The sequence below is a fragment of the Rhipicephalus sanguineus genome, chromosome 6 (assembly GCF_013339695.2).
Source record: "Rhipicephalus sanguineus isolate Rsan-2018 chromosome 6, BIME_Rsan_1.4, whole genome shotgun sequence".
Taxonomy (NCBI): domain Eukaryota; kingdom Metazoa; phylum Arthropoda; class Arachnida; order Ixodida; family Ixodidae; genus Rhipicephalus; species Rhipicephalus sanguineus.
The window spans coordinates 11,232,063-11,258,548 of record NC_051181.1 but is presented as its reverse complement, the minus strand read 5'-3'; the positions used below and the strand labels follow the sequence as shown (position 1 = coordinate 11,258,548).

Below are 26,486 nucleotides of genomic sequence, written 5' to 3'. Positions count from 1 at the left end.
CCCACCTTTTACCCCACCACCAGGTTTTCAGCGTTATTTGAAGCTCCGCGTTGTGGATCGTACGGAAACCTCTTCGGCCAATGTCACAGTGAGTGCAAGAAAGGATACGAAAAGAAAAACACATGTATCTACTGGAGCCATGGACTCGTCCACTTTGTTAGTGGCTCAAATCCCCCAACGACCCCAGCGGCAGTGGGCTATATTTGTGTCCAAGTTGAGCCCTGACACTACATCTGCTGACCTCAAGAAACACATTGAGTCTGTTGACCTTTCTGCCATTTCCTGCCGGCGGCTCAAAACAAAATATCCTTCTTACTCCTCGTTCTGCGTTACAGTTGACGAAGATACATCGAAACGTCTGAATGACCCGTCAATGTGGCCGTGCGGTTGCATTTTCAAACCATTCCGTGGGATTCTCCACGGCGACATGCTCCATCCCTCAGAGTGCGCACCCGTAAGCAACGGTGCCGTGTAATTTGGATATATTTTATCAGAACGCTCGTGGTCTTCGCACTAACACGCGCGAATTCTTTGCTAATGTTGTTTCGTCTTCTTTTGACCTTATTGCGATTTCTGAAACGTGGCTGTGCAGTGAAATTCCTTCCTGTGACTATCTTCCGTCGAACTACACCACCTTCCGCAGTGATCGGGACTTCTGTGCAACTAAACAAAAAGGTGGTGGTGTATTGATGGCTATAAACAGTTCCCTAAGATCTGTTAGACGCAAGGACATAAAAACAATTTCTGAATCAATTTGGATCGAAATTAGTCTTGAGCACTGTGAAAAATTGTTGATTGGGTGTTTCTATGTATCGCCTAGCGTTTCACCAATTGCTTTTAATCAGATCGTCTCTTCTATTGAAAATGTGGTAATTTCACATAAGAAGCACAAAATTCTTGTACTTGGCGATTTTAACACACCTGGAATTGACTGGACCGCACTTAATTTTTCTCATTATCATCATTTCTTAAAGAACAAATGCAGCGTATTGTTAGATTTTCTCGCTTTTAATTCCCTACAGCAGCACAATAGTATTGCCAATTCCTGTGGTAACGTCATAGATCTGTGTATTTCTAATAATCAAGCTATCGAAGTATCACTCTCTCACATCTCTCTTGTTCGACCTGACAAATTTCACCCACCACTCAAACTAACACTCTGTATTTCACCAGAAAAACCAAGCTTTCCCAGAAAAATCGACAAAACGCCCAGATTTGCCTTCAAGCGAGGTGACTACGTTGGCTTGTACCATGACTTGTCCACCACAGATTGGTCACTGGTAATTGACAAACCCAATGTTGATGATCAAGTCGATCAGTTTGCGGAGCTTATCTTGACCAACATGCGCAAGTTCATTCCCCAGTATACACCTCATCATTGTAAATATCCCTCCCGGTTCTCATCAGAACTTATAAGTGCACTGAAACATAAAGATCGTGCACACAGGAAGTATAAACGTTCTGCATCAACTCATTTGAAGGAAGAATTCTGTCGTTTTCGTACTCTTTGTAAACGCCTTTATAAACGGGATCACAGTCTATATATTTCATTTTTAGAAAAAAGCGCGTCTGACAGGCCGGCTGAGTTTTGCAAGTATGTGCGCAAACGGTCGAGCAAAAGTGGCGAGTCCTTCAGGATACTGGACCCAAACGGAGTAGAAGTTCAAGCCGTTGCTGACTGTTTTGCCATGCATTTTTCATCTGTCTATAAGTCTCCAGCCTCTGTAGCTAGTAACGGTTGACAGGTTAAGGCAGTTGGCACAGCTGATGCTGTGTCGCTAGATGAAGTTTCCATTTCAGAATGCATTAAGCGCTTGAAACCATCCTTTTCAGCTGGCCCAGATGGCATCCCCTCTGCCATACTAAAAGCCTATGGCAGTATACTTGTACCAGTATTGACTACCATATTTAATAAGTGTCTGCATGCTTCAACGTTTCCTAGCATGTGGAAAACTGCTCGTGTTTTCCCAGTGTTTTAAGTCTGGCTGTAAAAGTGACGTCTCTAACTACCGCCCTATTTCCCTTCTTTGTGCCGCATCCAAAATCTTTGAGCTTGCTCTTCACAAAATATTGTCTTTTGATGTAAAAAACTCATTGATTGTGAATCAGCATGGATTTCTCGCTGGCCGCTCAACTGTTACTAATCTTGCCAGTTTGATGATGCAAGTCTCCACGCCTATTTCTCAGAGAGGTCAGGTTGACGCATTTTACTGCGACCTTAGCAAAGCTTTTGATGTTGTCAGCCATTCGCTGTTTGTGGATAAACTTGCACACTTTAGAAGGACGTTTTGCTGGGCGAGTTGGTAATATTCCATTATTAAACTTAGCGCAAAATAACACGGACAAAGTGAAGTGGTAACATACACACTTTGATGCACACTTTGCACACTTTGATGTTGATTCTTCAATTGTGAATCTCCTCCATAGCTATCTTCTTGATAGATCATGTTACGTTGCCGTTAATGGCCAAACGTCCTCTTTGTATAAAGCTACTAGTGGGGTCCCTCAAGGGTCGGTACTGGGCCCACTCCTCTTTTTAATTTATGTTAATGATGTTTCTTCTGTCATTCGGAATTCTTCTTTCCTTTTGTATGCCGATGACATAAAGATATTTAAGGAAATTCATTCAGTTATCGATTGTCGCTTGCTGCAATCTGATTTGTGTTCTTTTTCTGAATGGTGCAGGAGCAATAACCTCTCCCTAAATATTTCAAAAACGAAGGTAATGAGTTTCACTCGAAAAACATCGAGTGTGACATTTTTATATTCTGTCAATTCTGTGTCGTTGTGTAAGGTATGTGGGATCAATGATCTAGGTGTTCTTTTTGATAGCACCTTACACTTTTCTGCTCACGCTAAGCGTGTTGCTTTGCGGGGTCTTCGCACCCTAGGCTGTGTTTGCAGAATGTCTAGAGAATTCCGTTCTCCTGTGCCCTTCCGAAAATTGTACACCGCGCTATGTCTTCCTCAACTAGAGTATGCATCTGTGATCTGGAATGGCATTCCTACTTCCAGCAGCAACGCCATTGAGCGAGTCCAGAAAAAATTCCTAAGCATTTACAACCATCGTTTCGCTAGAAATGACTCTGGATCTCGTTCTAACGCTGCTGGATTATTATCATTGCCATCACTTTGCTGCCGGCGAAATCGCGCTGATCTGTTATTTCTTTACAAGCTTGTGCATGGTATCATATCCTGCCCTGTACTGCTCAACTGTCTTAATTTCCGAATTCCACGTAAGCTGACCAGAGAGAATAGACCTTTTCATGTAACCGGCCTTCCTCTGTGAACATTCGACCATTGGCATGATACAACGTCTTTACAATGCTTACTTTTTGGAGCTCGATGTTTTTCACAGCTCCCAGTCGTTGTTCTGCTCCGAGCTTTGCACTGTACTTACATAGCCTCGTACACTGTTGATATATTTTTTTCTGCCTGCGCATAGTTGTATATGTGCAATTTTATAACGTTTTTATCCCTGATAATTTATTATGAATGTTTGCCTTTTTTTGTTGTTTTTTTTCGTGCGCCAGTACAAAGACCTTACGGTTGTTCCTGGGCACATTAAATAAACGTTTGAATAAACGTTTGATTGATTATCTGAAGTCTGGATCGCGCTTCTTTTGCTGCAGTTTATGTGATCTGAGCCGTGCTGCTGGTAAGCCTAACGAAGACAACTCGGTGGCTTGCAGCGATGAGCATTGCAGCTTTCAAACCGGTTCCCTCTCCACGTGCACCCCTCTGGGTGGCGATCTCGCCGGGCTGCGCCGCCTTCTCCTCGACGCTTTGGAGTGTCGGAACCACGCCCACCGGCTATCGCGAGATAGCGCCACGTGCTGCGCAGAAGCGGTGCGCGTGGCCCAGCTGCGCGGCTTAAAAGGGGCAGCCTGCGCGCCGCCCAGGCCAGACGTGCCTGGGCTGCCAGGAAGGACGGATGCTGCCACCCGCGCTGGCCGATTGCTGCTGCCGCCGATCATGGTCGTCGCCTTGTCGTCTCGTGTGCCTGGACCGACCCCGCCGTATGCAGCGTAGTGTTAAATAAATTGTTGTTGTTTGTTGCGAGTTGAAGCCTCCGTCTTCCTTGCTTTAACTGTGGACGGGACGGAGCAAGCCCAGTACCCACAGTTGGCGCCCAACGTGGTTTTTGCTCCCGCCCGCAGGAATAGCACGGTGGACGTAGGTCCGGTCCCTTGTCTCGTTCGTTGAGTCTCGGTGTAGCGCATTCTCGTGTGTGTTCTTTTGTGGCGCGGGTTTTCTTTTTTTCTCTTCAACGCGCAGGCAGACGGAATGCATCTCCGGTCCGGGACGATCTTGCCTACCGGCGGCGAGCAGGATTCTTCACACGAGCAGGCTGACCAGCTGCTGGCACAGCAGCTGAACACATTTCAGCGTGTCGCTGAGTTGTGCAACGCGGTCATGGACCGCATCGATACTCGGTCCGGCGAACCACATCCCCTACCTCCGGCCACGCTACCGGCGTACACGGGTTACGACGACCCGAAATCAGTGGCTGACTTCCTAGAGGAAATGGACAGGTATGTCAGAGCGACCGGTGCCTCGGAAGCGCACGTGATGGCTCGAATCCTGCCGTTGGCTTTACGGGATGCCGCAGGACGGTGGTGGAGGCTACAAACGCCTTTCACCACTTGGGCAGAATTTGAACAGCGCTTCCGAGAGGAATTTCTGCCCCCTGGGTACGAGCTGCGAGTCCAGCGTGAGCTCGAACTAAGAACCCAGCATCCGGACGAAAGTTTGCTCGAGTACGTCCGGACGATGCAGGAACTGCATCGCCGAGCAGCACCGACTGCCTCGGAAAGGGACCAAGTAGCTCGGGTCATTCGACAGAGTCATCCCAGATTCAGGCCATTTCTTTATGGGCGCACATTCGAAACCCTTGAGCACCTCGCACGGGAGGCCCGCGGTGTACAAGACGCCCTGTTAGCTGAGAGCACTTACGTGCCACCGCCAGCTCCGCAATCTGCTCTTGAGCCGTCCCTGGCTTGGCGCGCCCCCGTAGCCAGTCCCTCATGCGACCTGACGAGCCCAGGCGCATTCACGGCTATCTCCTCCCGCGCCCTGGACCCCTTCGCGCATGAGCAAGGGCGGCGCGGGGCCCCTTTGAATACCGTATCATGGGTAAGCTGTCCCTGGGAGCAAGTGTCCGCGGAGCAGCGTCATAGTGCAGAGCGCTCGCTCCTTACTCGAGCCATACAAGAGCATAGTCGGTCGGACCCCCAGTCCCGATATGCCGGGTTCACAAGTCCGTCGCGAGCCGACTGCGACAGGCGCTCCTGTTATGGGTACTCCGGGGGCCACTCCGCCGAAAGGCGTGATTTCAATGATAGGTTAACTGGCCAACGCAGACATACGCATGTCGTATGCTACCAGTGCGGTCAAACTGGTCATGTGAGGCGGCAATGTTTTGCGCGGCGTAGCGCGAACGCAGAGAGTTCGGGAAACCGCTTCGGCCGGCGACACTAACCACTGGCGGTGTATCGCAGCCCACGGCCGTCAATGCCAGGAGCGTGGAACGCTGTGCGGAGCGTGTAATGGACGAACATCAAGCTGGTGAGTCAGTCATCGTTCCCTCTGTTTGCCGCGTAACGCAGGCGCAGTCTGCAGAACCGACGATGAAAGTTAAAGCGCTGGGCATTACCGTACCTGCTCTTCTTGATACCGGTTCAGGAATCTCGTTAATCGGTGACGTGTTGCTAGAGAAGTGTAAAGCTAAAAAGATGAAGTTTCGTAACTCAAATGTTCAGTTGCGGATGGCATCAAGCCACGTATCAAACGCTGAAGGTTGTGTTCGCTTACGGATAAGCTTTAATGGAAAAACGAAGCGCCAGCGATTTGTTTGTTTGCCTGGCCTATCAGTGGCAATGCTTCTCGGTCGAGATTTTCTTGCAGACGAGGGGCTCACACTCGACTTTCCTGCAAGAGGCTACCGCCTTCACGGACAGTCCGAGACAACACCCTTTGCGGAGAAGATAGACTTCGTGCCTGTACCAAGACACGCGGAAAGCGTGGCAGCCATGCACACCACCTTGCCGTCAGCAGTCATGCAGTCCCTCAGCGATTTCACGGGAACGAACCACCAGCGGAAGCAGCTAGAGGCCGTGCTGACACCGTTCTCGGGAATGTTTACGGAACGTCCTGGGAAGACCGACGTCCTAGTGCATCGCATCAATACCGGCGACGCCCGGCCATGGCGTTGCAACCCGAGACCGCTGAGCCAGCACAAGCGAGCCGTTCTCGATAAAGCCCTGGACGAAATGATCGACACAGGAGCCGTACGACCCTCGGACAGTCCGTGGGCCTTCCCTGTGGTATTGGCCCCAAAGAAAGATGGTACGGCACGTCTTTGTGTGGACTACCGCAGGCTCAACGCAGTTACGGTGAGAGATTCCTACCCTTTGCCAGCAATATCGAGCATAACTTATGCGCTGGGAAACGCAAAGTTCTTCACCACTATCGACTGTTCTCGTGGGTATCTGCAAATCGAGGTTCACCCTGACGATATCCCGAAAACGGCATTCACATGTCATAGAGGCTTGTTCGAGTTTGTGCGCATGCCCTTTGGTCTTTCCAATAGTCCGAGTTCTTATCAGCGCATGATGGATATGGTCTTGGGTGATGCAAAGTTTCATTATGCACTTTGGTATCTTGATGATGTGACGGTGTTTTCGCGCACGTTTGAAGAGCATCTTGAACACTTGCATACGGTGCTACAGCGCATGTCAGCAGCCGGTCTAACTGTTCATCCCGGAAAACTGCAGCTCGCTACTAACAAAATCAACCTTCTTGGGTTTGTTGTCGACAACGGCGTACTAAAACCAAACCCAGATAAACTGAAGGCAATTGCAGATTACCCCCCACCCCAGAACACTAAGAGCTTGCAAAGGTTTCTCGGAATGATTGCTTTTTATCGTGACTTCATTTCGCAGTGCGTAGACATCTCCCGACCACTAACTCAGTTGCTAAAGAAAGGCGCGTAATGGCTCTGGAGCGGTGAGCAACAAGCAGCTTTCGACACGCTTCTGAAAGCGATCACCAGTAACGCCTCCCTTCAGCTGCCAGATCTTAACAAACCTTTTGTGTTACAGACAGACGCCAGCGATTACGGACTTGGCGCAGTACTTCTGCAGGAATGCGCAGGCGCTCTGAGGCCCGTTGCCTTCGCAAGCCACACTCTGACCGGGGCGGAACGAAACTACTCGGTAACAGAAAAAGAGTGCCTGGCTATCATTTTCGCATTAAAGAAGTTTGACATGTTTTTGGACGGGGCTCAGTTTGTCATTCAGACTGATCACCAAGCGCTCTCTTGGCTGAAACGATTGCCTAATCCCTCGGGACGATTGGCCCGATGGGCGCTTACCTTGCAGCGCTACGACTATGTCATTGAGTACAAGAAGGGCAGCACGAACACAGTTGCTGACGCACTTTCACGTGCACCTTTGTCTATTGAACCGCAGGTCGAGCCGGAAACAGTGTATGCGGTTACGACACCAGCTGTGACAATACAGTCACGTTGGGGTACTTTGGTCACTAAACAGGAGCTTCTGGCAGCACAGCAAGGCGATGGCTTTTGTCGTAAGGTGTCAGAAAAGCTAGCGGCTCGTGATCCAACTGACACCGGAAGCGACCAGGAGACAGACTGCTACGTGCTCGGAGAAGGAGGCCTCTTGTTCCGGTACTTTCCTCAGGTTGATGATGGTAGTGTGGAGTCACCGTTTCGAGTTGTTATTCCTCGCAAACTTCGCAAATTGTTCATAAAGTACTACCATGACAGTGCTTTAGCTGGTCACTCTTCAGGGCAGAAGACTTACGAGAAGCTGTGTCGTACTGTAACGTGGCCAGGTTTGAAACAGGATGTATTACGCTACGCGCGTTCCTGTTCAGTTTGTCAAAAGGCGAAACCACGTGGTGGTTTACCGTTAGGAACAATGCAGTCAGTTGAGAGTACATCGCCATGGCAGATTGTTGCATGTGACGTAATGGGCCCGTTTCCCATGAGTCCGCGGCGAAACCAGTATCTGCTTGTTGTGACTGACCATTTCACGAAATGGGTTGAATTGTTTCCTTTGCGCAAGCTCACTTCGCAGAAAGTATGGGACTGCCTTCTCGAAACCTTCACGAGGTTCGGATTCCCTGCCCAGCTGATCACGGACAACGCGACGTACTTCACCAGCAAGGTGTTCACGGATTCCTGTGACGCTTTGGGAATTCGTCATAAGCGCACGTCTGTGTATCACCCGCAAGCCAACATCACGGAACGGGTAAACCGAAATGTGAAATCTATGCTTGTCGCGCATACTGAGCGTCATAAAGACTGGGACCTGAAACTGGCAGAAATAGCGTTCGCAACTAGGACGACAGTTAATCGCTCAACAGGCTTCACTCCTGCTCAACTTAACCTGGGCAAAGAATTGAGCTTTCCGCAGGACAGTGCTTTGGCATGTGCAACCGCTTCTTCAAGGCCTTATTCAAAGTTTGCAGGGGACCTGAGACAGAGGCTGACCGACGCGGTACAACAAGCCAGACAGCACCTCGATGTGTCCCGAATGGAACAGGCAGGACAGTATGACAAGCGTCGACAAAACGTTAGCTTTGAGGTTGGGGAGTTGGTGTTGAAGCGGACACACCTGCTCAGCGACGCCTCGAAAGGTTTTGCCGCTTCCTTAGCTAACAGGTGGGACGGACCGTATAGAATCACCCAGAAATCCAGGCTTTCGCACATGCTGAAAGATTGCTTAACTAATCAGATCTTAAACCATTTTATGCACGCCAAGACGCAGCAGCTGGCGATCCAGATATGCCTCACCAGGGTTTGGCCACCCAGTCACCCACGCCACCAAGCAAGTGGTACAACCTGCGTCCCCGGTGACTGACAAGAGGCGTTTGCGAAAATGACTCATCCCCTTGACTTGTGTTTTTTTCCAGTTCCGTTTTCCACGAATTTTGGAGGGAGGAGGAAGCATTCATAGGCCTTCCCAAAGTACTTTAATGTCCCGTTCGCCTTGTTATGCGTTGAATGCACATAATTTTGTTTGTGGCGAGACGGAAATGTTTACTGGTTTTCATTGTCCTCGCTATGCTTTAGTGTCCCTGCAGCCGGCCTTTCCGGACCATCCTCCGGTCCCCACCACGTCATTTTGAGGGGGGGATGTGTGGGAACCACGCCCACCGGCTATCGCGAGGTAGCGCCACGTGTTGCGCAGAAGCGGTGCGCGTGGCCCAGCTGCGCGGCTTAAAAGGGGCAGCCTGCGCGCCGCCCAGGGCAGACGTGCCTGGGCTGCCAGGAAGGACGGATGCTGCCACCCGCGCTGGCCGATTGCTGCTGCCGCCGATCATGGTCGTCGCCTCGTCGTCTCGTGTGCCTGGACCGACCCCGCCGTATGCAGCGTAGTGTTAAATAAATTGTTGTTGTTTGTTGCGAGTTGAAGCCTCCGTCTTCCTTGCTTTAACTGTGGACGGGACGCAGCAAGCCCAGTACCCACAGGAGGGAATCTCGTTCCTCAGCGACGAGGTATCCCAACTACGCGAAGAAAACGAGCGCCTCCGTAAGGATCATTCCCGAGGTGTTGAACAACAAGCCCGCGTGGTCGCCTCCGGTCGTGCAGAGGTCCGCTTCCTGCGTGTGGAGCTGACGCGCCGCACGGCCGGAGTGGCAGTGAAGGCACCTGTGCTCCACCCAGCGCATGTGATCGTTGACCGATCAGTGACTTCCGAGCAACCTGTCTGCTCTGAACCACCTCTCTCCAAAACTCTTTCATCTTCGAATTCGCCGCCAGCTGACGTAGACACGTCCGAGCGTGGCAGTGTGATGCCTGCGACAGCCTCTTATGCAGCGGTGACTGAGGGGGAAAGAAAGAAGAAACCCGCCTCTTTTGGAGCTATGACAACATCGAATATATCTGTAGCTCAACGGCCACAACGGCCAAAGGCCATTTTTGTTACGAAGCTGAGTCCGGACACAATTGTTGCTGACATCAAAAAACATATTGCTTCATTCGATCTGTCTCCCATCTCCTGCCGGCGACTTCAAACCAAATTTCAGTCCTATTCTTCGTTCTACATCGAAGTCGACAAGGTAACACTACAACGCCTGAATGACCCTTCGATGTGGCCCCTCGGATGCCTCTTCAAGCCATTTCGTGGGGAGCTGCGCGATGACATGCTTCATCCCTCTGAGCAAGTGACTGGAATCGAAAGTGCCGTGTAACGTAGACATATTCTACCAAAATGCTCGTGGTCTATGTACAAAGACACGCGAGTTTTTCTCTAATGTTCTTTCGTCTTCTTTTCCTATTATTGCTATTTCTGAAACCTGGCTAGGCACTGAAATTCCCTCATCTGAATTTTTTCCCCCGACCTACACCACCTTCCGCAGTGACCGAGATTTCAGTGAAACCAAACAGAAAGGCGGTGGCGTGCTGATTGCCATTGACAATTCACTGAAATCCGTTAGACGGAAAGACCTAGAAACGATCGAAGAATCCATTTGGCTAGAAACCAACCTTGAGCGCAGTGAAAAATTGTTGATTGGATGTTGGTATTTACCGCCCAGCATGTCCCCTGCCTCGTTTCATGATGTCATGTCTTCCATTGAACTTGTGGTATCTACTCATAGTGGGCACAGAATTATTGTTCTTGGGGATTTCAATGCACATGGAATTGACTGGAGCACGCTTACCTTTTCTCATTACAATCATTTCATAGAGAAAAAGTGCAGCCTGCTCTTGGACTTTCTGGCGTTTAATTCCCTATTGCAACATAACTCAGTCCTCAATTCCAGTGGCAACGTCTTAGACCTGTGTGTGTCAAACGATCAACCCCTTGAAGTTTCCCGCTCCAACATCTCTCTTGTACGTCTGGACAAATTCCACCCACCACTTAACGTAAGATTATCCGCATCAGCCGAAACAACGAGCTTCAGCAGTTACGTAAACAAATCTCCGAGATTTGCCTTCAAGCAAGGTGATTACACGGGCCTCTATCATCACTTGTCTACCGTTGAGTGGTCACAGGTTACTGACAAACCAAATGTTGATGAGCAGGTTGATCGGTTTACGGAGCTTGTACTGAGCAGCATGCGTAATTTTATTCCCGAATATACACCTAAACAACGTAAATATCCCCACTGGTTCTCATGTGAACTTATCAGTGCACTGAAGCATAAAGATCACGCACACAGGAAATCTAAATGTTCTCCATCCAGCGAGTGGAAGGAAGAGTTCAGCTTCTTTCGAACTCTCTCTAAACGCCTATATAAACGGGACCATAGTTCGTATATTGAATTCTTAGAAAAAAGCGCCTCTGACAGGCCGGCTGAGTTTTGGAAGTATGTACGTAAACAAACGGTCTAGCAAAAGCGGAGAGTCCTTCAGACTACTGGACACAAATGGGGTAGAAGTGCATGCCGTCGCTGACTGTTTTGACACGCATTTCTCATCCGTTTATAAGGCCTCAGACTCTAGCACTGATATCAGACAACAGCCCAAGGTGGTTAGCTCATCCAGTGCTTTGGCGCTGGATGAAAATGTTATCTGCGAATGCATTAAGCGCTTAAAACCATCCTTATCATGTGGTCCAGATGGCTTCCCCTCCGCCATACTAAAAGCTTATGGTAGTATATTTGTCCCAGTACTGACTACGATATTTAATAACTGCCTGGACACTTCCACATTTCCTAGCATGTGGAAAACTGCTCGTGTTTTTCCAGTATTTAAGTCGGGCTCTAAAGCAGATGCTTCTAATTATCGTCCGATTTCTCTACTATGTGCCACATCAAAGATCTTCGAGCTGGCTGTTCACAACATATTGTCTTTTAGTGTGAAAAACTCATTGATTCCTAATCAACATGGTTTTCTCGCTGGCCTCTCAACTACCACAAATCTTGCTAGTTTCATGATGCAAGTCTCCACGCCTATTTTGCAGAGAGGACAGGTTGACGTAATTTACTGCGACCTGAGCAAGGCTTTTGACGTAGTCAGCCGCACACTGATTATGGTTAAGCTTGCGCACTTTGATGTTGACTTGTCAGTTGTGAATCTCCTGCAGAGCTATCTGCTCAATAGATATTGTTATGTAGCCGTAAATGGCCAAACGTCTTCTTTGTATAAAGTGACTAGTGGGGTCGCTCAAGGGTCGGTATTAGGCCCACTCCTATTTTTAATTTACGTTAATGATGTTTCTTTTGCCATTCTTAATTCTTCTTTCCTCTTGTATGCCGATGACATCAAGATTTTTAAGGAAATTCATTCAGTTAACGACTGTCGCTTGCTGCAGTCAGACTTGCGCTCTTTTTCCGAATGGTGCAACGGTAATAACCTTTCTCTGAATACCTCGAAGACAAAATTCATGTCTATCACTCGCAAAACGTCTAGCGTGTCATTTCAATACTCTGTCAATTCTGTGTCCTTATGCAAGCTTTATGACATCAGTGATCTTGGTGTTGTTGCTGACAGCGCGTTAAACTTTTCTGCTCACGTTAAGCGTGCTGCTATGCGGGGCCTTCGTTCTCTCGGATGTGTTTGTAGAATATCTCGAGAATTCAGGTCTCCCATGGCCCTCCACAAATTGTACACGGCAATATGTCTTCCACAACTTGAGTATGCGTCCGTGATATGGAATGGCATTGCTCAATCTAGCGGTAACACCATTGAACGAGTCCATAAAAAATTCCTCAGCATATATAACCATCGCTTTGCTAAAAATGACTCTGGATCTCGTTCAAATACTGCTGAATTATTATCACTGCCATCACTTCACTGCCGACGAAATCGCTCTGATCTCTTATTTCTTTACAAGCTAGTCCACGGTATCATATCCTGCCCTGTACTTCTCAATTGTGTAAATTTTCTAATTCCGCGTAAGTTAACCAGAGAGAACAGACAGTTTAACCCTTTACTGCCGGTTGTCGCGAATTCGCGACATACCGAAAAACGCCGATTAATTAACAGACGAAACGCGTTGATTCCTTCACCGGCGGCTGTCACGTATTTGCGGCGAACGTAGCTTTCAGCACGAGACATCTAGCGCCATTGCATGTAAGGTATTGCAAGCTGGAACCCAGTGTTGTGCATGAGTTGCCGGAGAGCGCGAAGCACGTGCAACAGCTCTCACTTCTTCGTTGTTTTCTGCGCGAGAACGTAAGTTCCGTCTCCTATAAAATTTTTGCGATGTGCACCCATACAAGAGGTTGCACACGACATGTCACGTTGTTTTGAAGTACGTTATTTCCTGCGCGATCCTCGCTTCTGTGGTATGTCGAGAATTCGCGACATCCGGCATTTGAGTCAGTCAGTGATGACTGCTGGTATGACAAGTTCAAGATGGACTTCCGCTCATTTTATGGGGAAAAAGGCTTCGCATGCGCTTGCCACCTGAAGATAAAAGTGACGACAGCTGTCTCAATGACAGCGAAGACGACGATGTCGATCCTCATGCACAAGCACGAGTGTCTTCATCGAGCAGTGAGGATGAATACGAAGATGTGGTAGACCAGCCAAGCTAGTGCCTTTCCAAAACGTGCAGTACGGTGGAAAAAAAGACTGTCAAGAACAGCGGGAAGTGCCACACTAGAAAACAGCTCATCCTCAATGTGACACTGTCCGAGCTCCTATTGAATATTTCAAGGAATTTTTATGACACCTTCACGGAACACATCGTTCAGCAGAGCAATCTGTTTACGACGCAGGAAAATCCGAACAAAGGACTGGCTCTGTCTCGTGGTGAGCTAGATCTATTTCTCGGTGCCGTCACCTTCGTGCCATTCTGTCGGCTCCCGAGAAGTCGGCTTTACCGGGCGGCGGAGTCTAGGGCACACAGGGTGGCCGACACGATGTCACGTTATTGGTAGGAGGAAATAATGTCAAACTTGCATTTACCAAAAATGACGACGCCAAGTTACGTCGCCCTGAAGAGATCCGCTTCATTGATGCGGCGATGTCATACTTGCGTTGCATTGAACATATTGAGCTACTATTGGCTTAAGTGCCGGTTGTCGCGAATTCGCGGCATACCTAAAAGTATGCATTAACGTTGCATTTTGGATAATACAACTGCTGATTTAAGTTAAGGGTGCTATTTAAAGCTGAAAAATGAAAAAGAAATTTTTTTCTTCGGCGCTTTCATAATTCAGGCATTAAAGGGACCCGCCTGCTTCTTCCCACACTACCGTTCACAGAATACAAAGTCTCTATAATGTTAATTTTCTTGATCTTGACGTTTTTCATAGCCCACAATCATTGTTTTTATCCGAGCTTTGCACTGTTTTGACATAGTGTGGCACAATGTACAAAGTCTTCCCTTCTCAGTCTTTCCACATAGTTGTATATATGCAACCGAATTTTTTATTCCCCGTCAATATTTCTCGTGTTGTCTTATTTTACTCCTCCCCTTTTGTGTTCATTTCTCTTTGTCTACGTGTTTTGCTCTTTTATTGCGATAGCAATTATATGGACAGTCTCGGCTGAATTTTGCCGTCGCCGTCGCCGTCATGCACCGTATATGTATAAGTATGTATATATATAAAAAAGCCGAAAAGAAAAGTAATTCAGAAAAATGCTTCCGAAGCGCGGAATCGAACCAGGGACCTCTTGCTCCGCAGCGAGCGGCGCTAACCGCTACGCCACGAAACGCAGATCCTCCACGTAGCTAACGGCGAGCGTTATATACACACCCTTTACCACTGGACGGACTCGGAGACGGCCGGCGCTTATAAGCGTTTCTTCATTACCAGCGAGATGGCGCTAGGAGCACGACGGGCGTAGTGTGCCTCGATGTGTGCGCCCCCCTTAGGGTGTTGCCATTCTTTGAAGGGGCTGATGCCGCCACGACGCCATTTTTTGCCCCGCGTCTCGTGCCTCTCAGCGCAGCTGCCGTAGAGGGGTGAGACGCCGGTAAGAAGCCGTGGGCTAAAATATGGCAGCCGCGCCGCAGTAGACGCCGCAGATGTCCTCACCCTGGACAAAACGCGCAACAAAACGCGCATCAAGGCACCCTAGACGGGCGCATTTAAAAGTCGTCGGCGAGCTCGCTCGCTTCTTCTTATTGCGCAGGGAGAACCTTGCCCTTCCGCTGTCTGCTCGCGCGGTTTACTGTTGGTGAGGGGAAGAGGGTTGTTTCAAGCTTTCACCGTGGTGTCCGCGCTCATGTTACGGAGCGTACGAAAGTCACTCGAGCTGAAGGGACGCCGCTAAACGAACAAACAGACGATGAGCGCGGACTATCAAGTGTCACAGCTCGACACTTGAAGCACGCTAGTTTGCTTCGCTGCTTCGGCCGCCTTTGCAACAGGAGCGCTGTTCAAACTGAGAGTATCCATTGGCGAGCCTCACATCGTATAGCATTAGTTTCTTGCTATCGCATTCATTGATTCGCCCTTGCGGCGAAACTGTGACTTTTTTATTTCTGAAAACTGTCTGTATTGTATTGTTTATTTTTATTGTTTTTTTTTGCGTGCGCCAGCACAAAGACCTTACGGTTGTTCCTGGGCACGTTAAATAAATGATTGATTGATTGATTGATTGATTGATTGATTGATTGATTGATTGATTGATTGATTGATTATTGTGATAATTTCACATAAGAAGCACAAAATTCTTGTACTTGGTGATTTTAACACACCTGGAATTGATTGGACCACACTTAATTTTTCACATTATCATCATTTCTCAAAGGACAAATGCAGCGTATTGTTGGATTTTCTCGCTTTTAATTCCCTACAGCAGCACAATAGTATTGCCAATTCCTGTGGTAACGTCTTAGATCTGTGTATTTCTAATAATCAACCTATCGAAGTATCACTCTCTCACATCTCTCTTGTTCGACCTGACAAATTTCACCCACCACTCAAACTAACACTCTGTATTTCACCAGAAAAACCAATCTTTCCCAGAAAAATCGACAAAACGCCCAGATTTGCCTTCAAGCGAGGTGATTACGTTGGCTTGTGCCATGACTTGTCCACCACAGATTGGTCACTGGTAACTGACAAACCCAATGTTGATGATCAAGTCGATCAGTTTACGGAACTTATCTTGACCAGCATGCGCAAGTTCATTCCCCAGTATACACCTAATCATTGTAAATATCCCTCCTGGTTCTCATCAGAACTTATAAGTGCACTGAAACATATCGTGCACACAGGAAGTATAAATGTTCTCCATCAACTCATTTGAAGGAAGAATTCTGTCGTTTTCGTACTCTTTGTAAACGCCTTTATAAACGAGATCACAGTCTATATATTTCATTTTTAGAAAAAAGCGCGTCTGACAGGCCGACTGAGTTTTGGAAGTATGTGCAGAAACGGTCGAGCAAAAGTGGCGAGTCCTTCAGGATACTGAACCCAAATGGAGTAGAAGTTCAAGCCGTCGCTGACTGTTTTGCCATGCATTTCTCATCTGTTTATAAGTCTCCAGCCTCTGTAGCTAGTAACGCTCGACAGGTTAAGGCAGTTGGTACAGCTGATGCTGTGTCGCTAGATGAAGATTCCATTTCAGAATGCATTAAGCGCCTGAAACCATCCTTTTCAGCTGGCCCAGATGGCATCCCATCTGCCATACTAAAAGCCTATGGCAGTATACTTGTACCAGTATTGACTACCATATTTAATAAGTGTCTGCATGCTTCAACTTTTCCTAGCATGTGGAAAACTGCTCGTGTTTTCCCAGTATTTAAGTCTGGCTGTAAAAGTGACGTCTCGAACTACCGCCCTATTTCTCTTCTTTGTGCCGCATCCAAATTCTTTGAGCTTGCTCTTCACAAAATATTGTCTTTTGATGTAAAAAATTCATTGATTGTGAATCAGCATGGGTTTCTCGCTGGCAGCTCAACTGTCACTAATCTTGTCAGTTTCATGATGCAAGTCTCCACGCCTATTTTGCAGAGAGGACAGGTTGACGCTATTTACTGTGACCTCAGCAAAGCTTTTGACGTTGTCAGCCATTCGCTGCTTGTGGATAAACTTGCACACTTTGATGTTGATTCTTCAACTGTGAATCTCCTCCATAGCTATCTTCTTGATAGATCATGTTATGTTGCCGTTAATGGCCAAACGTCCTCTTTGTATAAAGCTACTAGTGGGGTCTCTCAAGGGTCGGTACTTGGCCCACTCCTCTCTTTAATTTATGTTAATGATGTTTCTTCCGTCATTCAGAATTCTTCTTTCCTTTTGTATGCCGATGACTTAAAGATATTTAAGGAAATTCATTCAGCTATCGATTGCCGCTTGCTGCAATCTGATTTGTGTTCTTTTTCTGAATGGTGCAGGAGCAATAACCTCTCCCTAAATATTTCAAAAACCAAGGTAATGAGTTTCACTCGAAAAACATCTAGTGTGCCATTTATACATTCTGTCAATTCTGTGTCGTTGTGTAAGGTATGTGAGATCAATGATCTAGGTGTTCTTTTTGATAGCATCTTGCACTTTTCTGCTCACGCTAAGCGTGTTGCTTTGCGGGGTCTTCGCACCCTAGGCTGTGTTTGCAGAATGTCTAGAGAATTCCGTTCTCCTATGCCCTTCCCAAAATTGTACACCGCGCTATGTCTCCCTCAACTTGAGTATGCATCTGTGATCTGGAATGGCATTCCTAATTCCAGCAGCAACGCCATTTAGCGAGTCCAGAAAAAATTCCTAAGCATTTACAACCATCGTTTCGCTAGAAATGACTCTGGATCTCCTGCTGGATTATTATCATTGCCATCACTTTGCTGCCGACGAATTCGCGCTGATCTGTTATTTCTTCACAAGCTTGTGCATGGTATCATATCCTGCCCTGTACTGCTCAACTGTCTTAATTTCCGAATTCCACGTAAGCTTACCAGAGAGAATAGACCTTTTCATGTAACCGCCTGCCTCTGTGAACATTCGACCAATGGCAGGATACAACATCTTTACAATGCTTACTTTTGGAGCTCGATGTTTTTCACAGCTCCCAGTCGATGTTCTGCTCCGAGCTTTGCACTGTACTAGAGTGTACTAGAACAAGGGAGTGCCCGGAACGAGCTTCGAAAAGTGAAGCCCAAACAGAGTCAATCCCCTTGCAGCGCTGCGATCGGTAGTCTGCAATGTGTCGCCGTTTAAGAGTTGCGCGCGGCTCCGCCGAAGTGGTGCAGGGGTAGAATGCCCGCTTCCCACTCAAAAGGCCCGGGTTCGAATCGCAGCTGTAGATGGTGGGTTCTTATTCTTAGTGTCACCTTTTACAGCTGTATTGGTTTTCCTTTGTTTCCTTAAACTAGCTCCAGTTGCTACGTGTTGGTTCATAAAGTAACGCAAAATGTAAAGTCGAAAAAATTTGGCAGTGATCGCAGTTATTTGCAGCGCCACCACCCGGGATTGAACAAAAACGTAAAGTATGGCCTCTGAGATTTTCGCGAATACGACACTCGAAACGAGGTTACACATTTTACGTTCCTTTTTGTAGCAATACGTAGCAACAGAAGCTAGTTTTACGAAACAAAGGAAAACCAACACGGCTAGGAAAGGTAACGCTAAGAATAAAAACCCACCATCTACAGCTGTGATTCGAACCCGGGCCTTTTGAGTGGGAAGCGGGCATTCTACCCCTGCACCACTTTGGTGGAGCCGCGCGCAACTCTTAAACGACGACACATTGCAGACTACCGATCGCAGCGCCGCAGGTGGATTGACCCTGGTTGGGCTTCACTTTCTGTGCATTGGTGCTGCGGCCGTTCCGAGCACTCCCCTGTTCTAGTACACTCTAACTGTACTTACATAGCCTCGTACACTGCTGACATTTTTTATTATGTTTTTTTTTTTCTTTCGACCATTGGCAGGATACAACGTCTTTACAATGCTTACTTTTTGGAGCTCGATGTTTTTCACAGCTCCCAGTCGTTGTTCTGCTCCGAGCTTTGCACTGTACTTACATAGCCTCGTACACTGTTGTCTTTTTTTTTTCTGCGCATAGTTGTATATGAGCAATTTTATAACGTTTTTTTTATCCCGGATATTTTATTATTAATGTTGGCCTTTGTTTTTTTTTGTTGTTTTTTTCGTGCGCCAGTACAAAGACCTACGGTTGTTCCTGGGCACGTTAAAGAAACGTTTGACTGATTATTATTATTATTACCTGAACGAAGCAAAAGACTCCAACGACGCGGACTTGTTTCGTCAACAAGAACGTCGCTGTGCTTTGGTTCGGAAATGGCCGGCGCGCGCAAAAGCGCTCTCCAACCTAGGTTCTTATTTCTGCGTGCAATTTGGTTGCTCACCCGCAATATAAGCCAGACTTGCAGAACACTATATTACAATATATGGAAGTTAAGAGAGCATGACTGATCAACATTAGCTCGTGGGCGTTGCAGATCGACGAAAGAAACGAGTTACGTATATAAACGTGTGTATGCATGCAGTGCCACAGACGCTGCTGCGGGCGTCCGCGGTCAATCAGTGCCGCCACACGAGACTCGATCGGCGCAAAGATCCCACCAGGCATCTCTTTGCAAGCTTTGCAAGGCAGTGTGCGCCAAAGTCCGCATGCCAGGACGGCCCTTCGGTTTACACCCCTTTATCCCTCCTCTGTTGCTTTCTTTGGTCAGCGCGCGTCGCGAACACGCAGCGAAGAGTGACGGAGCCGTATAGTAGATGGAGCTATTTGTTCGGTAGATCCAGAGCTATATTAGATCATCGCACTCATCTTTCCGATGATGCCGTCGCATGCTATTCTCAATAGCGCGTGGTTATGGACGCAACAGGTTAGCTGAAAGCCTACCATAGAAGAAAGTTAGGAACCAAAATCAGCGAACTCATCGCGAAGAATCGAGAAAATAAAGACTACGGAGAGCTACTAAGATGTTAGTAGAAAGATGTTATAAGAGGAAATATCAGTGATTACACAATGTCAGCGCTTTGCTATTTTAAGTCTGAGCTGCCTGCCCAAGGAGGAAGGAAATTTCGATAAGAAATATCAAAACAAGATGAGGCATGGGTGTGCGACATTAACCTCCCAAAACTGCTCAACATATTGTAATAAAACACGATACTATTCACCCAAGCAGACGCGTCGAACGCGGCCATCTTACAAAGGCTGTGGGCTTCTATGTGAATGTAGGTATTGACTGAGCCGCAGTTCATATCGGCATGAGACGCTTTGAGTGCTGGTGACTGATAAGCATGGCAGAGAACGATAGAACCGGAGTCCTTCCAGGGCTGGATAAGGATGCGTCACGCAAAGCGGCTCGACCGAAATAAGATAGGACACAATAGTAACTTCTGACTGCAGAAAAAAGAAAAGTAAAATGGCTGCTTGGCGGCTGCTGCCCGCTTCAAAGGAGAAGCAACAAAGAATTCCGGAGCCATATGGGGGAACGCGAAGCCCGGCCTTCCTTCTGTGTCTATACTGCGCGGCCGACCCCGGAGCGCAGTTCTCGAGCGGAATGGGCTTTCATGCTCGTTCCAACGTGCGCCAGCCTGTAGAGCGGACCAAGAAAAGCGCCATCACGCGATCAAGGAAACGCGGTTTAGGAATTTCCAAGGCGGAATTTCCCTGAAACGTGCAATTCCTGATATCGACTGTACGCGTTGTTCAGCAGATCACTTATATTCCGCCAACACGAAATATTTTAGTGAAGCGCCCACAGCAAGTTCTCAATTGTTTTTCTTCGTTTGTTTTTAGGGGCGAAGCTCCTTAAGGCGGCACCCGTTCGTCCCCCGTAGTCGTCGTGTTCGTAGTAGTGAGTAACAAGTCTTACGCTTTGACCTCCAAGGTGGTGCCGGTGGGAGATTTCTCCTGTGCGTTGTTGAACAATAAAAAATTCGCAGCGTGCGCGTTAACTAAAAGCCGAATTCTTCTGTCTCTCATTCCCCATTAGCAGCCATTGGCATGTTCCAGTAGGAAACGTTAGTAGAAGTAGAAGTGTAAGTGTTAGCTAAAAGCCGACTTCTTCTGTCTCTCATTGCCATTAGCAGCCATTGTTTACCTCCAAGGTAGTGCCTAGTGAGATTTCTCCTGTGCGTGATTAAACAATAAAAATTTTGTTCAAAACGCCGTTGATTGATGAAATAAACCAACGAAAGACGCCAGATGTTTTGTAAAAGCAGAACGAAAGAACGCCAGATGTTTTTCTTAAAGTGTAGTAGTAGTGGATTGCATGTAGCCACCTCGCCCGATCGTCAACGGGCGAGGTGGACCGGCAACGGCGCGAGGACCCTGCCGTACGAGAGTTAAATCACACTAAAAGACATACTTTGCGGGCGATACACTCTAGTGAGCTTTCAACTTTTCGTCTTAATGTACATGATAAAGAAATTATTTCTACGAAAAACGCAAGGCACACCTTGAGCAATATATTTGGTTTTGGGACGCTAAATGGAACCATGAGGCGATGCGAAGCCGGAGCACTTGCACGATCGCGTTCCGTTGGCTTTCGTTGGGCATGCTACCGACCTCGCGTCGTGGAACGCGCGTCCTGTCTTCCCTCTAGCCTTGCCTTTAATTCGCACAGGGCGAGCGGGGAATGCGGTCGCTCTTGGCGCTCTTTCGCTCGGGAGCGGACTTCTTCCTTGCATTTCACCGATCACAAGTGATAATGAAGGGACCACGTAAACCAACAGTACAATAAAAGTTTGATGTTTAATATATACACGATGTTTCACACTCTTTATATTATGTACTGGGCGCATTTCACGGAAGAGTTTCACGGTTTACAGATGATTCCCTCCGTAGCTTCGCCCCACTCATCATCATTCACCCCGTGGATATGCTGTGATTTTTTTTCACCATTGCCGTCGAGCGCATTCGTGTGCTCACATCGGTCAAGCGTGGTCTATAGCGTTCAAGGCACTCGCTCTCGGGCCGAGGAACCCTGGTTCAAACCCCAGCCCCGGAAATAAATATATTTTGTATTATTTATTAAAGTCAAAGCCTTAGATGCCTCATGAAACGCGAAAATTGACCGTCGGCGTCCCGCGGCGTCGAGCACAGCCTGTGTGATGCAAAAGTTATCATTACGTGATGACGTCATCATATGACGTCATCATGATGTCCCAGATCGCTAAACTTTGTGACGTCATCATGACATCACTAATTTTGACGTGACGTCACAAGACCAAGCGTGACATGATGCCGTCATCACATGACACCGTAGCTTGGTCAAAGGTGAGCCGATCACGGAGGCAGTGCAAAACCGACAGAGGTGCCTCCGTTCCCAGAGGCAGTGCCAAACCACGCTAGCTGCACAAAGCTTTCGGCGGGCTGGGATCAATACAGCGAACGAGAAGATTGTTTTCGCCGTCCACTCGTCTTGATGTTGTGTTCCGCTCCCAAGGACTAAGTCGGGGTGGGCGCCCCAGTGCGAGTGCCCAGGTGGAGGGTGCCCAGGTGGAGGAAGACTGGGACTGCAGATCTATGGAACTCGGTTGTTCTGGGAGCTGACCCTGGTGTCCATGAGAAACCTCGCGGAAGGCCACGGGACTGGTCAGCTTTCCCAAACAGGTGCTCTTCGACGCGAGAGGAAAGCCGGTCTCGAGCTTGATGACATAAGCTGCTCTGACTCATTCACCCATTTCGTACCGCTGACCAGCCCCGGCTTTTGCGAATCGGCCGGGACGGGCAGAGTGAGAGGTGGGGAAAAGCGGGGCACGAGAGAGAAGACGGACAGCAGAGGCCCCAGAATGCGGGTTCCCGAACTGCTGGGCCGATTGAAGTTTTTACAGTGTTAATAAATCAGTCTTCCTGAGCTACTACCTCGAAGTCATAACTTCACCAGCAACGCCTAATCTTGGTCAACCCACCAGAACTCACGCATAACGCTACAGTGAATGCAAGTGCCGAAGTCACTTACTGCAACGGGGCCTTCTTTACAAACTAGCATAAAAATAGGCTACCGCATTTCATATACAATGAACAATAGCAGTTTTTCAGCATTACCGTAATTAAGGAATACAATAATAATCATAATTGTTGGGGTCTAACGTCCCGAAACCACGGTTTCCTTATGAGAGACGCCGTAGTGGAGGGCTCCGGAAATTTTGACCATCTGGTGTTCTTCAACGTGCACCTAAATCTAACTACACGGGCCTCAAGCATTTCCGCCTCCATCGAAAATGCGACCGCCGCGGCCGGGATTCGATCCCGCGACCTGCGGATCAGCAGTCAAGCACCATAACCACTAGACCACTGTGGCGGGTAATTAAGGAATAGAAAGTGCGCAAGTAATCGCCATATAGGAATCATTCTGGAACAGTGAAGTTATACGTTGATAAACAGTGTAAATTACATGAAATACGAAGCACAATTAGGGAATACATATTCAAAGCAACAAAATACAATATTATAAATTAGGGGATGCACATATACTAAATCAGATCACTGAAAAAAAAATCACAGCATATCCACGGGGTGAATGATGATGAGTGGGGCGAAGCTACGGAGGGAATCATCTGTAAACCGTGAAACTCTTCCGTGAAATGCGCACAGTACATAATATAAAGAGTGTGAAACATCGTGTATATATTAAACATCAAACTTTTATTGTACTGTTGGTTTACGTGGTTCCTTCATTATCACTTGTGATCGGTCAAATGCAAGGAAGAAGTCCGCTCCCGAGCGAAAGAGCGCCAAGAGCGACCGCATTCCCCGCTCGCCCTGTGCGAATTAAAGGCAAGGCTAGAGGGAAGACAGGACGCGCGTTCCACGACGCGAGGTCGGTAGCATGCCCAACGAAAGCCAACGGAACGCGATCGTGCAAGAGCTCCGGCTTCGCATCGCCTCATGGTCCCATTTAGCGTCCCAAAACCAAACATATTGCTCAAGGTGTGCCTTGCGTTTTTCGTAGAAATAATTTCTTTATCATGTACATTAAGACGAAAAGTTGAAAGCTCACTAGAGTGTATCGCCCGCAAAGTATGTCTTTTAGTGTGATTTAACTCTCGTACGGCAGGGTCCTCGCGCCGTTGCCGGTCCACCTCGCCCGTTGACGATCGGGCGAGGTGGCTACATATAACTGCTACTACTACACTTTAAGAAAAACATCTGGCGTTCTTTCGTTCTGCTTTTACAAAACATCTGGCGTCTTTCGTTGGTTTATTTCATCAATCAACGGCGTTTTGAACAAAATTTTTATTGTTTAATCACGCACAGGAGAAATCTCACCAGGCACTACCTTGGAGGTAAACAATGGCTGCTAATGGCAATGAGAGACAGAAGAAGTCGGCTTTTAGCTAACACTTACACTTCTACTTCTACTAACGTTTCCTACTGGAACATGCCAATGGCTGCTAATGGGGAATGAGAGACAGAAGAATTCGGCTTTTAGTTAACGCGCACGCTGCGAATTTTTTATTGTTCAACAACGCACAGGAGAAATCTCCCACCGGCACCACCTTGGAGGTCAAAGCGTAAGACTTGTTACTCACTACTACGAACACGACGACTACGGGGGACGAACGGGTGCCGCCTTAAGGAGCTTCGCCCCTAAAAAAATGTTTTGGTGGTTCTTACTGGCGCAAGGCCCAAAGAGCACCAAGGCCATAATTTATTAGGGGCGAAGCTCCTTAAGGCGGCACCCGTTCGTCCCTCGTAGTCGTAGTCGTTGTGAGTAACCAGTCTTATGCTTTGACCTCCAAGGTGGTGCCGGTGGGAGATTTTTCCTGTGCGTTGTTGAACAATAAAAAATTCGCAGCGTTAGCTAAAAGCCGACTTCTTCTGTCTCTCATTCCCATTAGCAGCCATTCTTTACCTCCAAGGTAGTGCCTGGTGAGATTTCTCCTGTGCGTGATCAAACGATAAAAATTTTGTTCAAAACGCCGTTGATTGATGAAATAAACCAACGAAAGACGCCAGATGTTCTGTAAAAGCAAAACGAAAGAACGCCAGATGTTTCTAAAGCAAAACGAAAAGGCGCCAGCTGCTTAACGAAAGACGCCAGATGTTTTCTAAAGCAATGGTTTTCTAAACAATGAAAATTCACAGCGTACATGTAAAATTAAAGTGAGCTGCAAGTCGTCATAACTCATCGAACCTTTAGTATAAACGCGCCCGATCTCACGTCGGTGATGATGTACTGGGCAGAATTCACGGAAGATTCACGGTTTACCGATGAACCTCCGCAGCTTCGCCCACTCATCATCATTCACTCCGTGGATATGCTGTGATTTTTTTTTAAGATAGCGATTATAAATCACATATGAGAGGAAATGAATTTAATATGGCTGCGGAAAGGTCTGGAATAATCGCAAGCAAAATACACAGAGACATTAAAAATATGGCAATCATAAATAGAGGTAACAGTTGAGAATGTTACAAGGCTGTACGGTAGACCAAAACCGCTCGCTATACAAATTGCACGAAATGTCACTGATGTGTAAGTGTGAGAAAATTCGGATGCCTGTGATGCCTCTCATGACTCTCGATAGTCGGGAGGCATCGCTTCATTTAAAAGCGTCCGCAGTCCATCTCAAGTTTCTCGCTATAGGATTTTCATTCGTTGCGATCAAACGCTCGCTCTTATTTCCGCGGGCAATAACGAAATTGATGGGATATCGACCACAAGGGATAACTGGCCTAAAACCGATTCGATGTGTGCATCCCATAGCATATTTTGTGTGACGGTAACCCCAAGTATTTTCACACTACTTACTATTTTGATTCCTTCATGTGCATAAAGAAGGGTGATGTGATTGCAACTTACCTGTTTCCAATTCGGTCTGAAAATGAAGGCGTTTGTCTTTTATTGCGAGAGCAATTATATGGACACTCTTAGCGAATTTTCGCCGTCGCCGCCATGTCTGGTATGTGTATATGTATGTATATAAATAAAAACCACAAATAAAAAAATTCAGAAGAAAAACCTTCCGGAGCACTCGAACGGGGATTCGAACCTGCGGCCCCTCGCTCCGCAGTGCGCTGCCTTAGACAATTACGCCATGCGTCAGCTGTTCTCTAGGATGTCAATTTTTGTTTTTTTTTTTGGGCGCTGAGCCGTGCCCCCACGACGGGAGGCAGAAAATAGCGCCCTTTTTCATTTCTTTCACGAACCACTCTCTCTCTCTAGGATACCAACGGCAGAATACAAACGCACGCGGTATTGGGTGAAACACACGGGACGCCACCCGTGGCGAAATTAAAAGTATGTGAGGCTCGGGCCATGCTGCATCGTAGCCCGCGCTGCGTTTGCATCGTAACGCTGGCGACCCGCGCTTGTTTTCCATTTTGGGGTTGTAGCGCCGCGCCACTCGTGGCCAGCTGGCCAAGGAAAAATCACAGCATATCCACGGAGTGAATGATGATGAGTGGGCGAAGCTACGGAGGTTCATCGGTAAACCGTGAATCTTCCGTGAATTCTGCCCAGTACATCATCACCGACGTGAGATCGGGCGCGTTTATACTAAAGGTTCGATGAGTTATGACGACTTGCAGCTTACTTTAATTTTACATGTACCCTGTGAATTTTCATTGTTTAGAAAACCATTGCTTTGGAAAACATCTGGCGTCTTTCGTTAAGCAGCTGGCGTCTTTTCG

The 26,486-nt window shown here is 47.6% G+C and overlaps 1 protein-coding gene across 1 annotated transcript; it reads left to right on the top strand.

The window, feature by feature from the left end:
* Positions 1-3,928: 3,928 nt before the first annotated feature.
* LOC119395899 (uncharacterized) lies at positions 3,929-5,503 on the top strand. The gene has a single exon (XM_037662911.2). It carries the CDS (start codon positions 4,288-4,290, stop codon positions 5,479-5,481), a length of 1,194 nt encoding a protein of 397 aa, XP_037518839.2. The 5' UTR covers positions 3,929-4,287; the 3' UTR covers positions 5,482-5,503.
* Positions 5,504-26,486: the final 20,983 nt, after the last annotated feature.

Excerpts from the sequence above, each read along its gene's own strand:
- LOC119395899 (XM_037662911.2), top strand. The coding sequence starts at position 4,288 with ATGCATCTCCGGTCCGGGACGATCTTGCCTACCGGCGGCGAGCAGGAT.